This window comes from Lissotriton vulgaris, chromosome 11 (genome assembly GCF_964263255.1).
Source record: "Lissotriton vulgaris chromosome 11, aLisVul1.2, whole genome shotgun sequence".
NCBI lineage: Eukaryota > Metazoa > Chordata > Amphibia > Caudata > Salamandridae > Lissotriton > Lissotriton vulgaris.
In genome coordinates this window covers 297,355,193-297,371,584 of record NC_141699.1, presented here as the reverse complement: position 1 = coordinate 297,371,584, position 16,392 = coordinate 297,355,193, and the positions used below count along the sequence as shown (strand labels likewise).

The 16,392-nt window shown below is 43.9% G+C and overlaps 1 protein-coding gene across 1 annotated transcript in view; it reads left to right on the top strand.

Annotated features, from left to right (window-relative positions):
- Window positions 1-16,392, top strand: part of MED13L (mediator complex subunit 13L) — a 1,083,173-nt gene that overhangs the window by 627,448 nt on the left and 439,333 nt on the right. Inside the window, exon 4 of the mRNA XM_086943260.1 lies at window positions 6,143-6,226. Within this exon, the coding sequence (XP_086799386.1) occupies window positions 6,143-6,226 (84 nt within the window). The remainder of the gene's footprint in view (window positions 1-6,142; window positions 6,227-16,392) is intronic.

Below are 16,392 nucleotides of genomic sequence, written 5' to 3'. Positions count from 1 at the left end.
GCCATTGGAGACCCACCAGTTGAATTCCCAGAAGAGGCCTCTCTAGGATATTCCAGAGAACCTTGAGTAATTGAATCTGGTGATCAAAGTTGGCATTCTGGGAAGGTGTGTTAGATTAGGTCGCATAGCTTGTGATTGTTAGGACAAGTGATAATACAGGGCTCCTATTTCTCTAACTCATATTATGTGACTTATGGTGTTAGGTGGCTTCCTTTGGACCAAGTGGGAAGAATGGTATTCTGGTGACTTGCATCTAAAAGGCAAAGAGATCTAGTGAGAATTCCCCCTACTCTAATTTCCCAGCATAGTAACATTCACTTAATGCACCGAGCTGTGAGAAATGGGAGAAGCCAGTGAAAGGTTGATTGAGCTTGAGAAAGAAGGAAAATCCTAGTGTATTCTTACTCTTAACTTCTTTTTCGTAAGATGCAGTGATTTTCACCCATTTTATTTTACTAATCTGGAGTTTGTAGTTCTGCCAAAACATCTTGTGTACAGTACAAAGGGACTTTGTGTAAGTCTCTGTAAGTCTCTTTCAAACCCTTAGTTTGTTTGGGACAACTCCTTTAGCTTCTTGTGTGAGGCATTGCCTAGCACATCTTGGATCAGCCACATGAGCATGTTTGCATCATCTTTATGGTATTGGCTATTTAGGTGTATCCTTCCCTCTCCTAGGAAGTGCTTCGCTTGCAATGCATAAGGGACTGTTTTACATCTGAAAAATACTGTCATCACACATTCAGTTCTTTTTCATACATGCATTGTATAATAAAAAGTAATATTAGTAAAACTATTTTTTCACTATAAGACACTGGTTCATGCTATGGCAAGACAAGGTCAATTGTTAGGGACCCGAAAAAAATGTTTTTCTAGTTGCTTTAGTTAAGAGGAAGGTTCCATTCAGCTGCCAGGCAGTGATAACATTCAGAACTCAGAGCAACTCCCCCGCTCCCGCTGCGTGGATGCTGATGTGATGCAAAATCAGAACACTCGCCCACTTTCGCAAAATCAGTGGATCTGGCATATAACTGAAAATGTAAGTCAGACCTATCTGTTCTGACATTGCTTGTTTTTATTTGTTTCACACAGTCCAACAGAATTCCGTAGAGGCAAGCCTTGCTTGCATTTGGAAGTGTCGGCCTGAACAGCAAGGTAGTCCTCCGAAAAATTTGTGGCTATTGCATTTAACAATTAACCAACAAGAAATGCAGTCAAAGAAAGAACTTAAAAGCCATTCCAAGTTAATTATAAAAAGAGTAACATTTCTTTGAAAAATAGATGTGTTAAAACTTACGCTTCACGAGCTAAAAATAAAGTCCATATAGGAAAGTGGGTTAAAAAAAGCAATCATTCACACTAGCAATTATCGAAACTGAGTCCGGTATCTATCTTTGGCAGCACACCAAAAATTCACACTAGCCCCTGATCTCAAGGGGTACAGGGACCCGTAGGACTCAGGTGAAATTAGTCTGGCCAGGTTAACCAGTTTTCCCGAATACATTTCATTAGCGTTTGTCTGAAAATGATAGTCTCATATTTCTATGTGCAATATTCACAAGGAAGTCGTGGTCTGCATATTCAAGGACATAGGTTCTGTGCATAAGATGGCATTCTTTACATGGTTTAAACATAATATGAGTGTTAACACTATAGTTGCACCATGCGCCATATCAGAATACCGATCTACACCAGCAACTGCTATGATAGCAATTCAAACAGTAAAACAAATTAACATTCCCTTACCCCCTCTTGCCTGGTCCAATAAGTACCGAAAAGCCATAGAGGTGACTGGTCTTGGTAGCACATCCGCCCGCTGTGTCGTGAAATCTAGGATTGTTGTGCTGTGAGGGGAGTAGTTGCTCAGTCAGGCATTCAAGTCCTAGGTAGCTAATTTATTCATGGCATGTATTGGACTATAATTGAGAGCGATAATTTCATTTCTAGATTCCCATTGCCCACGAATAATGAATGGTCGGGGGAAGTTCTCATTGAGCGATCCTCTTGCAAGCGCAGTTCATCCAGCACCCCCTCCCATGCCCAGCTGCACCCAATGAGCTCCTCCTCTTCTTGCCATCTCTTACAAGGTTAATGTTCTCATACTCTCCCATTGAGCTAGTTTTCTGGCCATTTCACCATTTGAGGTCCTCTTGTGTTTTTTCAGTTGAGTGTTCTATGTTGCTTGGCTAGTAATAAAGCGAGCTCGATAAATCTAGTGGTCACTTTATGTTTAGCAGGTCTGGTGACGCATTAAGCATGCCGTGGGTAGAATCTGTCTATTGCGGTCCGTTACATGGTTGGTTAATGTCAAAGCACCCACCCAATATTCGGTATTGCGCAACTCCATGCCACATGGAACATCTCCGCACCCTACCTGGGGCACGCTGACCAGCCACTTGCCCCTGCTGAAAATATGTTGATTTTTCAGTAGTGGGTTATGATCTATATATACAATAGAAATACATTAATTTAAAGCATGCTTTCTGGATACTCGCAAGATACAGTCTACGATTCAAATCCACTGGCCAAGTTAACCATATGATTGAACTTTGAGAATATATGCGGCTGTCTCAACTCCGGATCTAAACTTAGAGTTCATTGACTTTGTTTTATTAGATGTTCCCAGTAGAGAGTTGCTGGTTGTAAGTACAGCGCAGTTTATTGCATGACATTCATTTAAGCTGCTTTATTAGAGGGCCTAGCACAGGTGAGGGTGCCCCTCAGTCAGGCAAAGGCTTATGAATATGTCCGGATACATGACCACCACATTCTGCACGGGGGAATATTGTTTTGTGTTAGGTCATTGCTGTAAGAAGCATCTCTGTCCCCCAGCCTTATGTGCAGCCTAAGTGCAAGACAAGCAACGTAAAATGTACTGCTGCTTCACATTTTTCTAGTTAATATTTTTGAATCTCCCAACCTTGTGCCAGGACAGAAAATAACTACACAATTAGAGATTACTTTGGGCCTCTTCAACAACACGTGGGCCACAACACATTAAAAAAAGTGACCAATCGTCTTAAAAAAATAAAATTCCAGACCAGCAAGCTTGGCAGATGTTTTTTGAAGTAAGTTTGTAATATTAAGTTGCAGTAAGTTTCATTGTTCATCACCACTGGAGAATGGTAAAGAAAGCACGGCTTTGCAGTGCAGCATCACTTTACGTTGAATGAAATTGGAGAGCTTGGGAAATGCAGGATTTGTATGTGAGAAAGATGGCGTGGGCTTGCCATTTGAATCCACTGTAGCTTTTCCAAAGTACAGTATGGAATATCCTGGCTTCATCTTTTCACTTATCTGAGCCAGGGAACAGTAGTAGAGTGCCTTGTCTTAACTTTTTTTGGAAGTTTATTTCACTTCTGATTTATCAAAGCTCCTGTGCTAGAACTAGCGGGATTTGTTAATGGTGTCAATCTGCCGGAGTAGTGAAACACCTGTGTTCAGAATAATGCCAAGCTTTTATTTTTAAGCACGTGCACTAGTTTGACAACAGGATCTTCTCAGAGTTTACACTGAGAGCTAATAATAATTTCCCTATCTTGCTAAGATTATTTAGGAAGTTGTACTGCATTCACACCTCAGTCACTTAGATATGTGAGCAGGTGAGTACCACTTGTCTACATCCACTCAATGTTTTTCAATGCATTTCTTTTTTGAGGTTTGCTTGTACGATCATAAATCATCACAGATCCTCAGCATACAGATTCACACGGCATTTTTGGCTTATTCCATATGGATCTTAGTCTGTCTACTTAACAAGTATTTTCATAGTAGACCTATTTGTGTATGTTGCGACCATGACATTGATGGTGGTGTTCATTGTAGGAACTTCATTGACATCCATCGTTTACCGTGTCTGCATGGAATTCTTATTAGCGACCCCAGATTTTACTGTGTTTTTGGCAGCACTTCCTGGCCTCACATATCAGGATCCCAAGCATGGGAAATCTGTCCACGCTACGCTTTCATTTTGCCACACTGGGGGTGTTTGTTTCCCCTAGTTCTGTGAAGGGTCTCTTTTTACCAGCACTAACCCTAGTCCCAGAAGAGTCTTTTTGACTTTCGTGAAGCCTTCATCTTCCACTATATTTAGCAGGCCGAACACTGAGTTCAGTTCAATTGGTCGTTTCATTGGGGCACAGAATGTACTAAAAAAATCCCCTCCCATAAAGGGCCCAAGGACTGGGCAGGCCCAGACCGTCTGGATAAAGTCTCCCACCTCCACCCGGCAAATTGGACAATATGGCCATAACCTGTCTGGAAATGCCACAGTCTTTCAGGGGTTAAGTTGAGTCAGTGTAAGTACTTGGAATGTATCTGGCATAAGGTATTCGTAATTGCTGCCTCCCACATGGTCATAAGTGCAAAGGTCCATTCATCATCTTTAAGGTGGCCTATGTATGTCTCCCAGTTTTCTCTCAACATCTTAAGAGTCCGGGGAGTTGATGATCAGGGTTCTATACAGGCAGAAATTCTTCCCTAGTGAAAGGAGTGGAGGCATGACAAGTTTTTCCTTTAGTGGACGTATTTTAAGGGCATCCCCTAGCATCTTTTAGATGGGGAATGATAGCATGCCTAAATTGGAGGTATCAATAAAAACTGAGTTTAAAGTAGTCCACGTTCATCTTTGATAGTGTCAACTACATTTTAATGTCCTTACTGTAGCTATTAATTTAAAGCCATATGCTATGATTCGTTCCCACAGAAACTGAATGTAAAGATTAAAAAAGGAGTTAAGTCTGCGCACTTACGAAGATCACACATCAAGAAGAAATCTTTATAGCAATACTTACTAACCTATGGCCCAGGCCCTTAGGAGCGTGCAAAACCTACTCTGGTGGTCTGCAACTACTTAGAAAATAAAGTAACAATTTGAAGTGTATGTAAATGAACAACCAACATTTTAAATTTGTAAATGGTTCTGCAAACGTGAAGGAATTTAAAATTGGAGGAAACGTTTTTTAGTATCCTCAGATTCATTTGTAGGAGCCGTGCGACTGCATCAAATACAAAGTATGGATGGTAAGTGGCCTAAATTGAATTTAGAAAAGCTCCAACCTTTCCAATAATTTTTTTTCTACTGGTTTGTGAATTAAATAAAATATTTCATCATTTGTGTATTTGTTTGATGAATGCTTGTTTCTGTATTATTTGTATACTCGTTTGCGGATCAGATCATGTGAAATGATTAACTATGGTCCCTGCCTGCTGATAAAGACTCAGTGGTGGGACCCTGGATTCCAGTAATGTTTCAGTGGGGTCCCTGGGTTACAGTAATGTTTCATGGGGGTCCCTGGGTTCCAGTAATGATTAAGTGTGGTTCACAAAAGTTGAAAGGTTAAGAACCGCTGCTCTGTGGCTTTGGTGCCACAGACCTTCCTCTCCAAAAGCAGCATATCATATATCCGTGCATTGTTCAGTTTTTGATTCCAAAGATATGAATCTAAGGTAATATAGTGGAATATCCACACAACAAAGTCACTGGCTGATCAAGGATAATCACGATTCCTTCAGCAACCACCATCCACTTTCAGCATCAGAACATCCAGCACAGATGTAATTATTAATTCAGTCGCCTTCACTGGACAAAAACGGCTCCTGGACGGGATCTAGCATGTGATGCAGTTAAGCATGTCGGATTTTTTTAGTAGATCGATTGGTTAAAATGCTGTTGATCACGTGAAAGTTTGTCCATCTTCAGCATGAACTCCTTTTAATGGATATTTCTAACATCTTCATAATTTGATGATGTCATGGGTTCAGAGGAAAACCATTTTATCAGAAGCCAAAGCTTTCCATAAAAAGAATAAAAGGTTGAAGCGCATTACATTTGGCTACAGGAATCGGGTGCCTCGTGTGCGCCTCAACTCACTTTACAATAAAAATGGTGTTATTTTGACTGTTAGTAGTTGAACAGCAAGGACATTTAGACTGACATTTCTTAATGTAACTCTTAAATGTTTAGCTGTAATAACTGTTGCAATAGATGCAGAAAAGAGTGTCTGTCAGCTACTACTTAGTGTGTATGCAGTTTTGAACTTAGTAAAGTGGTACATTCTGAAACTGCACTTGTCATTGTGACTGACGTGGATAACTTCCTCGTAAATGGTAATCTTAGTTGACTAGTATGAACTATTTTTTTCAGGTGCCTGATGGATAATAGGTTTGTGAGGGTCGGCAAATGGTTTGTGAAACCCTACGAGAAGGACGAGGGGACTATCAACAAAAGGTGAGGACACTTTCCTTTCTGTTGTAAGAAATATGAAGCATCTAACAGCATGTGGGCAGTAGGCATGTGGATATTTGCTTTATATGGATTAGCCTTTATCTCCTGCAACTTTGTTTTAATCCTAAATATGTTTGTTGTTCACATTTTATTTTTGATTTCTTATTGCCCATTTACATCTTACATTGCCATAAAGACCGTGAAAATGATATGCTTATTCACAGTGAGTTATTTGTGCTTAAACACTGTTGATATGATTGGGCGGATGTTCTGTCGTGGTGGTCTGTTTCCTCCCCTGCTTTGCATCACTGTGGTGACCCAGCTGCCAAGGATTTGACGGGACGGGTTAGCGTAGGGAAGTGAACTTCATGTGGTTGATCTGGCTTCTAACTATTGGGAGAAAAGTATATAAACTGCCACCAGCTAGATTTCAAGCCTTCTCACCAATACCAGAACCATCACTGAAGCAATGTATGTTACGGTCATGCTTTGCATGGTTGCCCCAATCAAATCTCTCCTTGTTTATTAATCTCTTTAGAACTTTTCAGCTAGGTAGGCACATATTAAGCCAAGGCTTTCACAGTTGATTGGGTGTGTTGTAAGACATTTATTCAGTACAGTTGGGAACAATATGAAACAAAACTCCATGGAGTGCGCTCCACTCTGTTCAAAGCAGGGCCAATGGAATTGTACGATTCTATGGATGTGGCTTTTTCCCATTGTTATAGATTTTTACAAAAAATAATTTGTCACTCAAACGGATCAAAATTTACTTAAAACGCTGCAATATGTCCGTGCACAGTGGAAGGCCCCTTTCAAGGTTAACTGGTCTTCTTTCATTTGCTTATTTGTAAATAAGCAAAGGCCCGCCCGTTTGCGCGCGCGTCCAGTGCCAGCCATGCTGCCCATTTGCAACCAGTCCCTAAACCAGAACGAACGATGGAGCAAATCTTGGCATATAGGTCCAAAGGCTGCACTAACCCCACTCGTATGAATCCCTCCTCATTAATCCTCATGCGTGGTGGCCAGACCCCTCACTGTAAAAAGTGCACTTTTATCTTTAATGGTGACTTAGGCATAGGATGTAAAGCCCTGAAAACGAGCAGTATCCCAAAATTAATAAGAAGCATAAATCTGACTAATCTAGCAATCAGAGCATACCTGATAAACTGTAGGTTACTCATCAGGCATGCCGTCTAAATTTGGCTGCTTTTAGAAACCAAAACTTGGGATATTATTTTTCTAACTGAGACATGGCTAAGAGATAGCACTACACCAGCTGTCCATATGGCCATCCCTAATGATTATAACATTGTCGCTGAAAACAGAGAAGGCAACAGGCTAGGTGGGGGACTTGCAATTATTATCAAAAAGGACTTGGAAATATCACACAAAAAGATAGTGACCAAAGATCTGTTGGAAGCTATTTCTTTTAAGGTTACCTTCCCCCCACACTTAGTATAGGAGGAATACTTATCTACAGACCACCTGACCCAAAACCCATCGAGCTATGGAATATATGTGACCTGATAGCTGACCATTCTTTGAAATACAAAAACTATCTGGTCTTCGGGGATTTTAACACTCACATATACAATGTACAATGCCCCCTAGCCTCCCAACTAGTCGATTCTCTTAAGGGCTTACATCTTAACCAAATGGTCACAGCATCTACACATATAGCCAGACCTATATTAGCTCTTGTTTTCACAAACATCTCTACTCTTTCGGTTGAGAAATCCATCCCCTGGCATGATCCGATCACCTTTGGGTTCCATTCAATCTTATCTTCACTACCAGCCTAGACAGTAGGGAGAATAAGCATGAGATCCGAAGAAACTGGCGGAAAGTAACCCCTGAAACCATTGGCCTTGCACTCCATGATATGCCACTACTACTCACGGGTGAACCTAATACCGATGTGGCAACTTTTTATCACTGGGTCACCTCTGCTTTGGACACTATTGCCCCTTTGAAAGAGATGAAATCAGCCAGGCTTAAATCCTCCACACCCTGGTTCATGCAGAATCTCCAAACCGAAAAAAGCTGATGCAAAAGACTTGAGCGAATATGGCGTAAAACCTATAGTATTGAAGCAAAAAATATTTATAGGAAAGCAGTGAACCAATTTCGTAAATCAAAACACACCGCTATAAAAAATTATTTTGCTATTCAATTTAAAGCATCAAATAACTTCACTAAAGACATTTTTTAAATTGTCCAAAGCTTTATGAAACCTGAGACTATAAAAATCAACTTACTCTGTTGGAGACACTCTGTGAGATCCTAGCAAGTTTTTTCCATGAAAAGATCGAAGATATCTATACTTCATTTACTGAGAATGAGATCCCATCAACACCTCGGTCCTCACACATGGAAACTTGGTAGGATTTCAGCCCATTCAGCATTGAGAAAACTCTTAATTTACTGCTAAAAATTAAATCTGGTTCCCCCTTCGGTCCCCTTCCGGCTAGATTTTTTTAAAACACTTGCCTAACTGATCAACCTCTCACTAAATGTGCTATGGAATGCTTCACTGAAAACTGGCATTTATCCGTCCGTGAGGAAAACAGCCCTCATTCAACCCATCCTCAAAAAAGAAAATGCAGATCCAGCCATTCTAAAGAATTTTAGACCCATTTCCCTTCTGCCAGCCCCTGCCAAGGTTCTTGAGAAGGCGGTTCAAAAACGGCTGTTTAGCATTCTGCAAACGAACATGCTTCTGCACGACACGCAGTACGGATTTAGAGCTCGTTAAAGCACAGAGACTGCACTCCTAGAAGTTACGGAAACTATTCGAGAAACCCTGGACAAAGGCTGCTGTGCAATGTTGGTGCTGCTTGACTTGTTAGCAGCATTTGACACATTGTCACACAGGATTCTACTCGATGGACTTGGGCAACTAGGGTTCTCAGGGACTGTTGGCTTGGTTCCACTCCTTCCTTGAGGGACGAGTCCAGAGAATAAGGTTGCAACCATTTGTTTCATCGCCCCGCCCTTTAATCTGCGGAGTCCCCGAGGGTTCGGCCCTTAGCCTCACCCTTTTTAATATCTACCTTGCTCCCTTGGCTCCACTTATTAAGCAACATGTCAGTGTCCTCTCATATGCTGATGACACTCAGCTGATGTTTTCCTTTAAAGATCATTCAGAGGCAGCCTTCTACAAATTTCGGCACTGTCTGGCAGACATATCCACTTGCATGACTACAAATTACTTCCGGCTTAATGCCGATAAAACTGTAGTACTGTTTTTGAATCAACCCTCACCCCCTAGCCCAGACCTCTGGTGGCCTTCAGCGCTCAACACACACCCTGCCCTGTTTCATCAGCTAGGAATCTGGGTTTTAAAATTGACAATACTTTGTCATGCAAAACCCAGATAGAACAGGTTTCCTCTAGATGTTTCTGGAAACTAAAAGCTTTGAGTAAATTCCTTCACCTACTACCTGCAGAATGCAGGAAAACTAGTGTACACGCACTAGTGACATCCCAACTAGACTATGCTAATAGTCTATATTTTGGACTGCCAACTTATCTGTACAGGAAACTGCAGACAATACAGAATGCAGCAGCAAGGCTTATAAGAAATATCCCCTTAAGACATCACATTTCACCCCATCTTCGCATCCTTCACTAGCTTCCAGTCAGGAAACATACAGAATTCAAGGCACTAACTCTCTCCTATAGAGCAATAAATGGCACTCACCCCCACTACCTAAGAAAGCAAATCTAAAAATCAAATCACACAAGAAACCTAAGGTCAAATCACCAAGAACTTCTTGTCATCCCCCGTTTTGCCATGGCCAGAGTGGGTGGATGCTCTTTTTCAATCAAAGCAGCCATCCTCTGGAACTCCCTACCCTTACAAATCAGGAAGGCCCCATCGGAACCTAGCTTCCGTAAGTTAGTGAAAACATGGCTCTTCAGTCTACCGTAGATTCTTACGGCCCCACAGTGCTGACTTACTTACTTTTATCCGCTCAGTGCCAGGACACTCCCGTTGGGGATAGCCATGCGCTCTATAAGATACATAATAATAAAGTTGTCAAACTGACATTAATGAGGGGGAAACGTGTGCTACATTATGCTGCATAACTTGTCTTTTCTTGCGGCATAATTAGTCCACATTTCTGCATAATTTGGTGCACCCCACTGCATTTATGCAGGGTTTATTTATTCAAATAATTTTTTGTTATACTAGTAGAGCCAAGGTATGGGCACTTAGACCCAATGCCTCACATACTCAAAAAATTGTCGGAATTGAGGTATGCCAATTGCCTGGCTGTCTACGAGCAGTTTGCAACAGTAAAAACACCAAAACACAGTTCTTTGAGTTTGCAAACCTTCTGTAGTATGGTATTGCTGCTTCAGAAGGCTCACAATGTCTTAATCAAGGTCACTAGAATTATGTGGTGTGGAGCACCAAATTATGAAGCAATGTTGACTAATTATTCATCTGTTTTATGCACATATCACTACCTTTATTGTTTGTTGTTGCTAGACTTCAATCACTCAACATTAGACTTGTTCTTATGAGTTCTGCATTGAAGAGTATAGGGGCATAGAAGCGATCTTGTTGATTCTCCTGGCCCAGGACTGTGTGACTTCTTATGCAATGCGCTGCAAGCTTGAGTGCCTCATAATCCAGGCTGCTGCCTTGTGTGCCTAATGTACCGGTGTGGGCAGTACTGATGCTTCCTTCGTCTGCTTCTGCCTGCCCTACCTCTTGCCTGGGTGGCTCCAGCCCTAATGGTTGGAGTGGCCTACACAAGCTATGGACAGAGGATAGAGAACTGCAACTCTTCTTTTCACTGTACCCTTTTCGCAGGACTGCCAAGTGTAATTTCCTGTTATGTGTTAATAGTCTGCTTCTGAGAGGGCTATTACAGAACAAGGATTGGGAAGAACTGCAGGCAGAATTGGATGCTTGTGTGATTGGAGAAGGCAAAAAGGGGGACACAGCGGTTTGATTAAAGAACATAATTTAATTTCTAGCGCCTAACAGTTTGTCGAATTGTGTTCCTGAGCAGTTTGCCATACAGAATGCGCTTCACATGTCTGCTGTACTGTGGTGTCTATAGAGGAGGCCTCGTCCCTAGACAATCTTGATCTCCCTCCATCTCTCAACAAAAAGAACTTTTGAAAATCTCGTCCTTCTTTTTGTGCGGATAGTTTGTGCACGGCCATGTTTGTTAACCCCCCACCTGTGCCCCGACAGTTTCTTGTGGCACGACCAGAAGGAACCAAATGGAAGTGCCACATCAGCTGATAGACTTCATACAAAGCCCAGACCGACAAACTGCCCTTCGCGTGACAAAGTATTTGCCGTGAAGTTCGCTGGTATAACTGCAGTTCTGGCTATGAAGGTTTGACATCTGTGTTCTCCCCTGCCATCAAGAAGGAAACTAGGCGGACCTTGGACTGATCAGGAATGCTGTGCCAGAGGGCTATTCATGAATGGATTGCAGCAGTGCACATTATCAGATCAACAGCACGCTCCCTTTCTCTGTGCAGTGTTTTATTTGCACCGCCACAACCTGACAGGTATTTTGGCAGACCGCCTTCCGTCTGGTGCTCACAAACATGCTGTATTCGGTGTCGCTGCTGAATTACACTGGAACGCACCAACATTCTGGCTCTTGATAGGGAGCCGAGCGGTTTGCTAAATAGGGGCTAAAATATGTTTTGACTCTATTATACTTTCCTTCAAGTCAGAAACCGTAAACTGCAACTAACCGCGACATTGATTACTAGGACCGCTTTCAGTTTCACGACAAAACACCCAGTTGCTATTAAGCCTGCAAGAGGGCTCGTATAAAGGAGAATTACATGTAAATGCCTGTTTGTAAGTATTCTGACCAACAAGCATTGTACCACTCTTGATAGGGAGCATAGCGGTTTGCGAAATAGGGGCTTTAATATGTCTTTACTGTATTATACTTTTATTCTAGTCGGAAATAGTAAACTGCAACTAACGTGACATTGGTTACTAGGATCGTTCTCAAGGTTGAGACTAAACACACAGTCACTCTTAAAAAGCCAGCAAGAGAGTTAGATTTGAATATCTGTATGTGAAGATTCGGATCAACAAGTATTGTGCCACTCATTGGCTGATTGAAGGTAATAAAACTCCTTCAAAGTGCTCGTATTTTGTGAACAGGATAGGATAATTTTTTTGCCACCTGGTTTTATAACTATCACAGAACTTATACTTTCTTCTTGCACATCTGTATCTTTTGCACCAATGTGGCCTCCGTTCATGCACAACTGTGACTTCAAAGGTGACGGTAAGCAGTTGCAAGTGGCCTTCGAGTGATACTTTTGTGGTTCAAATGTAGCATAACACTGCAAGCAGTTTCTAGTGAGTGCTAAGAATACTGTGTTCTAGACTTCAATCCGTATGTTGAGAAGGTTGCACGAGCAATCCATAGCTGCATTCATGAAGCCATTCAAAAAGCCATGGCTTCTTTTTAAGAAATTGCCCGTTTAGTTTATAATAATATATATCAATCATTCATTCATAGTGTTTCATAATGCAGCATTCATTTTGGCTGTTAAAAGCGTTGATTTCCAGACTAGGATCATTTATAATCAAATGTTTAAGGGTACCCAAAAGGTTGCAAGGGGGCGTTCCAGCTTGTATGGCATCCCAGTTTGCACTCGGCGTAGGACACTGGTTTGAGATGTTAGACTTTAATACAGTGCTAATACACTCCTATTATCAATTGGACTGGGTTTCAGTGCATAGAATAAGGGTAAGGAATAGCCAGGGCACTGGAATTATGCCAACACAAGGAGATGATGGACGGAGTGCTGCAACTTTTTAGACACTCACCCCCAGTCCTATATCTGGATTGAATCCATCATCGTTCTTTGGCTCACTTCGCCACCCCAGTTTGGATCCAGCCATTCGCAAATCAATCTTGACCCTGTGTCTCATGGGAACAGTCCAGCTCGAACTGCCAAGCCAGGTCTTCTCTGGACCTGAAACCAGCTTCCTAGGACCGGTTTCGGGGTGTCGCCCTTCAACAGCTAGGCTAGCTTGAATCCAGTGGCATAGCGAGCAAGGGACCCATGTCTGGGCATACTCTTGGCCACTTAGGGTGAACATAGCAAGCAAGCAACAAGATGATGAACGGAGTGCTGAAACTTTCAACCACTCACACCCAGATAAGAGATCTGGGTTTAATTCAACATTGTTTTGCTCACTATGCCACCCCAGTTTGTACCCAGCCATATGCAAATCAGTTTTTTCCCTGTGCTCATGGGAACAGTCTAGCCCGAACTGCCAGGCCAGCTCTTTGCTGGACCGGAAACAATCATCCTGGGATCGGTTTCTGGGTAACACCCCTCCTCAGCAAGGCTAGCTTGAATCCAGTGACAAAGTGAGCAGGGGACCCTAGTCTTGGCATACCCTGCCAACTTAGGACTTACCCTGCCAACTAAGTCGCTCCACACGCTCCCTGGTCTCCACTGGTATTGTTGGGCTGCGCTCACATTGCTTTGCGCTTTAAAGAACTGCTGCCTGCTTGAATTCAAAAGCGCTTTAATCCTCATTTATGCATTGCTCGTTTGTGCAGTCCCAGTTTGTATTGCTCATCTGTGCATTTTAGATCATAATTTGTATTGCTCGTTTGTGCAGTTTTTATTGTAGCGCTCGCATTACAGAATTGAAAACAATTTTTAGTGCCTGATTGTGCCGGTGCCACTGCCCACAGCGTAATCCAGCTTTGTGCCCCAACCGGTTTCGGTTTTGCTTTTGCTGCCATCCATTTTGTTGTTGTACCTCGGAGATCGTCCTCTCCACCCCGCTCCCGCCTCCCAGCTGCTCCTCCCTCGCTCCGCCCCCCTCCACTTTCCACTTATGTCAGAACAGCTGACGCGCAGCGGACGCGCCCCATGCGCGCCTAAGGTGCGCCAGTCTACGCCCGCCGCGCCTGGACCACGGCCAGCGCCAGACCCCCTGGACCCCGCAAAATCCACTCCTCCTGCATAACGTACGACGCCGCAACCCTCTTAGCACTCAACCCCGGGCCGACTTCCTGATTGCCACCAAGCCGCCCCCAGACACACCCATGGCCCCTTCACCTGCCACTCCTGCAAGTTCGCCTGCATCAAGACCCACACCAAATCACACACTCCAAACAGAGCTCCGACACTAACCACCTGAAGTGCATCCTGCTCAACACCCGCTCGGTCCACAGACACGCCATTGAACTCTGGAACCTACTCGACACCACATCGCCGGACGTCGCCTTTCTTACAGAAACCTGGATGTACGCCTCATCAGCGCCCGACATCGCCATAGCCATCCCGGACGGCTACAAGATCATCCGAAAAGACCGCACCAACCAAACAGGAGGAGGCATCGCCATCGTCCACAAGAACACCATCCGCATCACGACCAGTTCCGACGATAACCTCGCAGCCGCCGAACACCTTCACTTCCAGATCCACACCGACCCCAAGACCACACTCAGAGGCACCCTCATCTACAGGCCACCAGGACCCCGCACACATTTCAGCGAAGACATCACTGACTTCATCAGCCCACACGCCCTCCCCTCCGAGGAATACATTCTACTGGGAGACCTCAACTTCCACCTGGAAAAGAACAACGACAGCAACACCACCACCCTTCTGGACAACCTCGCCAATCTCTGACTCAAACAACTTGTGGACACCCCCACCCACTATGCCGGACACACGCTCGACCCAATCTTCACCTCCAGCAAGCACATCTCCTTTAATCACACCACAGCTCTCCATTGGACGGACCACAGCTGCGTTCACTTCAACTACAAAAAGACTATGACCCACAACCACCCACAACCATTTCCCCGCAGAAACTGGAACAAAATTACCACAGACCAGCTCTTCACATCACTTCATCAAAACCCTCCGGCAAAATCATCGGACCAAACCAAGCAGCCACCAACCTCACACAATGGATCACCCACAGCGCTGACAAATTAGCACCCTTGAAAAACCATCAAATCAAGCAAGGCAGCAAAAAAGCCCCCTGGTTTAATTATGACCTTAAGAAATCCAAGAAGATCTGTCGTACCCTCTAGAAAGCCTGGCGAAAAAACCCAACCACCGACAACCTGGCCACCTTCAAGAACGCCACCCGCAAACACCACCAACTGATCCGATCCACCAAGAAATCAGCATTCAAGGATCGACTCGACGACAACGCCCACAACAGCAAGGAACTATTAAACATCGTCAAAGAGTTTACCAACCCCACTGCCGGCACCAACGACATCACTCCCTCCCAAGGCCTCTGCGACTCTCTAGCCTCGTTCTTCCACAACAAAATCACTGACATACATAACAGCTTTGGAGACCACTCCACCCACCTCCGAACTAAAACCCCCCTCCAACAACCTTTGCGCCTGGAACCCAATCACCACCGAAGACACCATCCGCACACCATCCACTCAGGATCACCAACCGACCCATGTCCCCACCACATTTTCAACAAAGCAGACTCCATTATCGCACCCCATCTCCGAGACATCATCAACTGTTCCCTCAACTCCGCTACCTTCCCGGAAAGCTGGAAACATGCCGAACTCGGCGCACTCTTGAAGAAACCCACAGCTGACCCCACTGAACTTAAGAACTACCGCCCCATTTCGCTCCTCCCATTCCCGGCCAAAGTCATTGAGAAAGCCGTCAACAATCAACTCGCCGCCTTCCTCGAATCCAACAAATCCCTCGACCCTTCACAGTCCGGCTTCCGAGCCAAACACAGCACAGAGACCGCCCTCATCGCAGCAACAGACGACATTTGAACTCTACTGGACATCGGAGAAACAGCCGCCCTCATCCTACTTGACCCCTCCGCAGCCTTCGACACAGTGTCATAGCACCCTTATACAACGCCTCAGCAACGTCTGAATTCAAGGAAAAGCATTGGACTGGATCATCTCTTTCCTCGCCGGAAGAACCCAGAGAGTCCGCCTCCCCCTTTTTAGATCAGAGGCCACTGAAGTAATCTGCTGCGTACCACAAGGATCTTCACTCAGTCTCACCCTCTTCAACGTTTACATGAGCCCCCTTGCATCCATCGCGCGCCAACACAACCTTAACATTATCTCCTACGCAGACGACACCCAGCTAATCCTCTCCCTCACAAAAGACCCAAACACCGCCAAAACAAA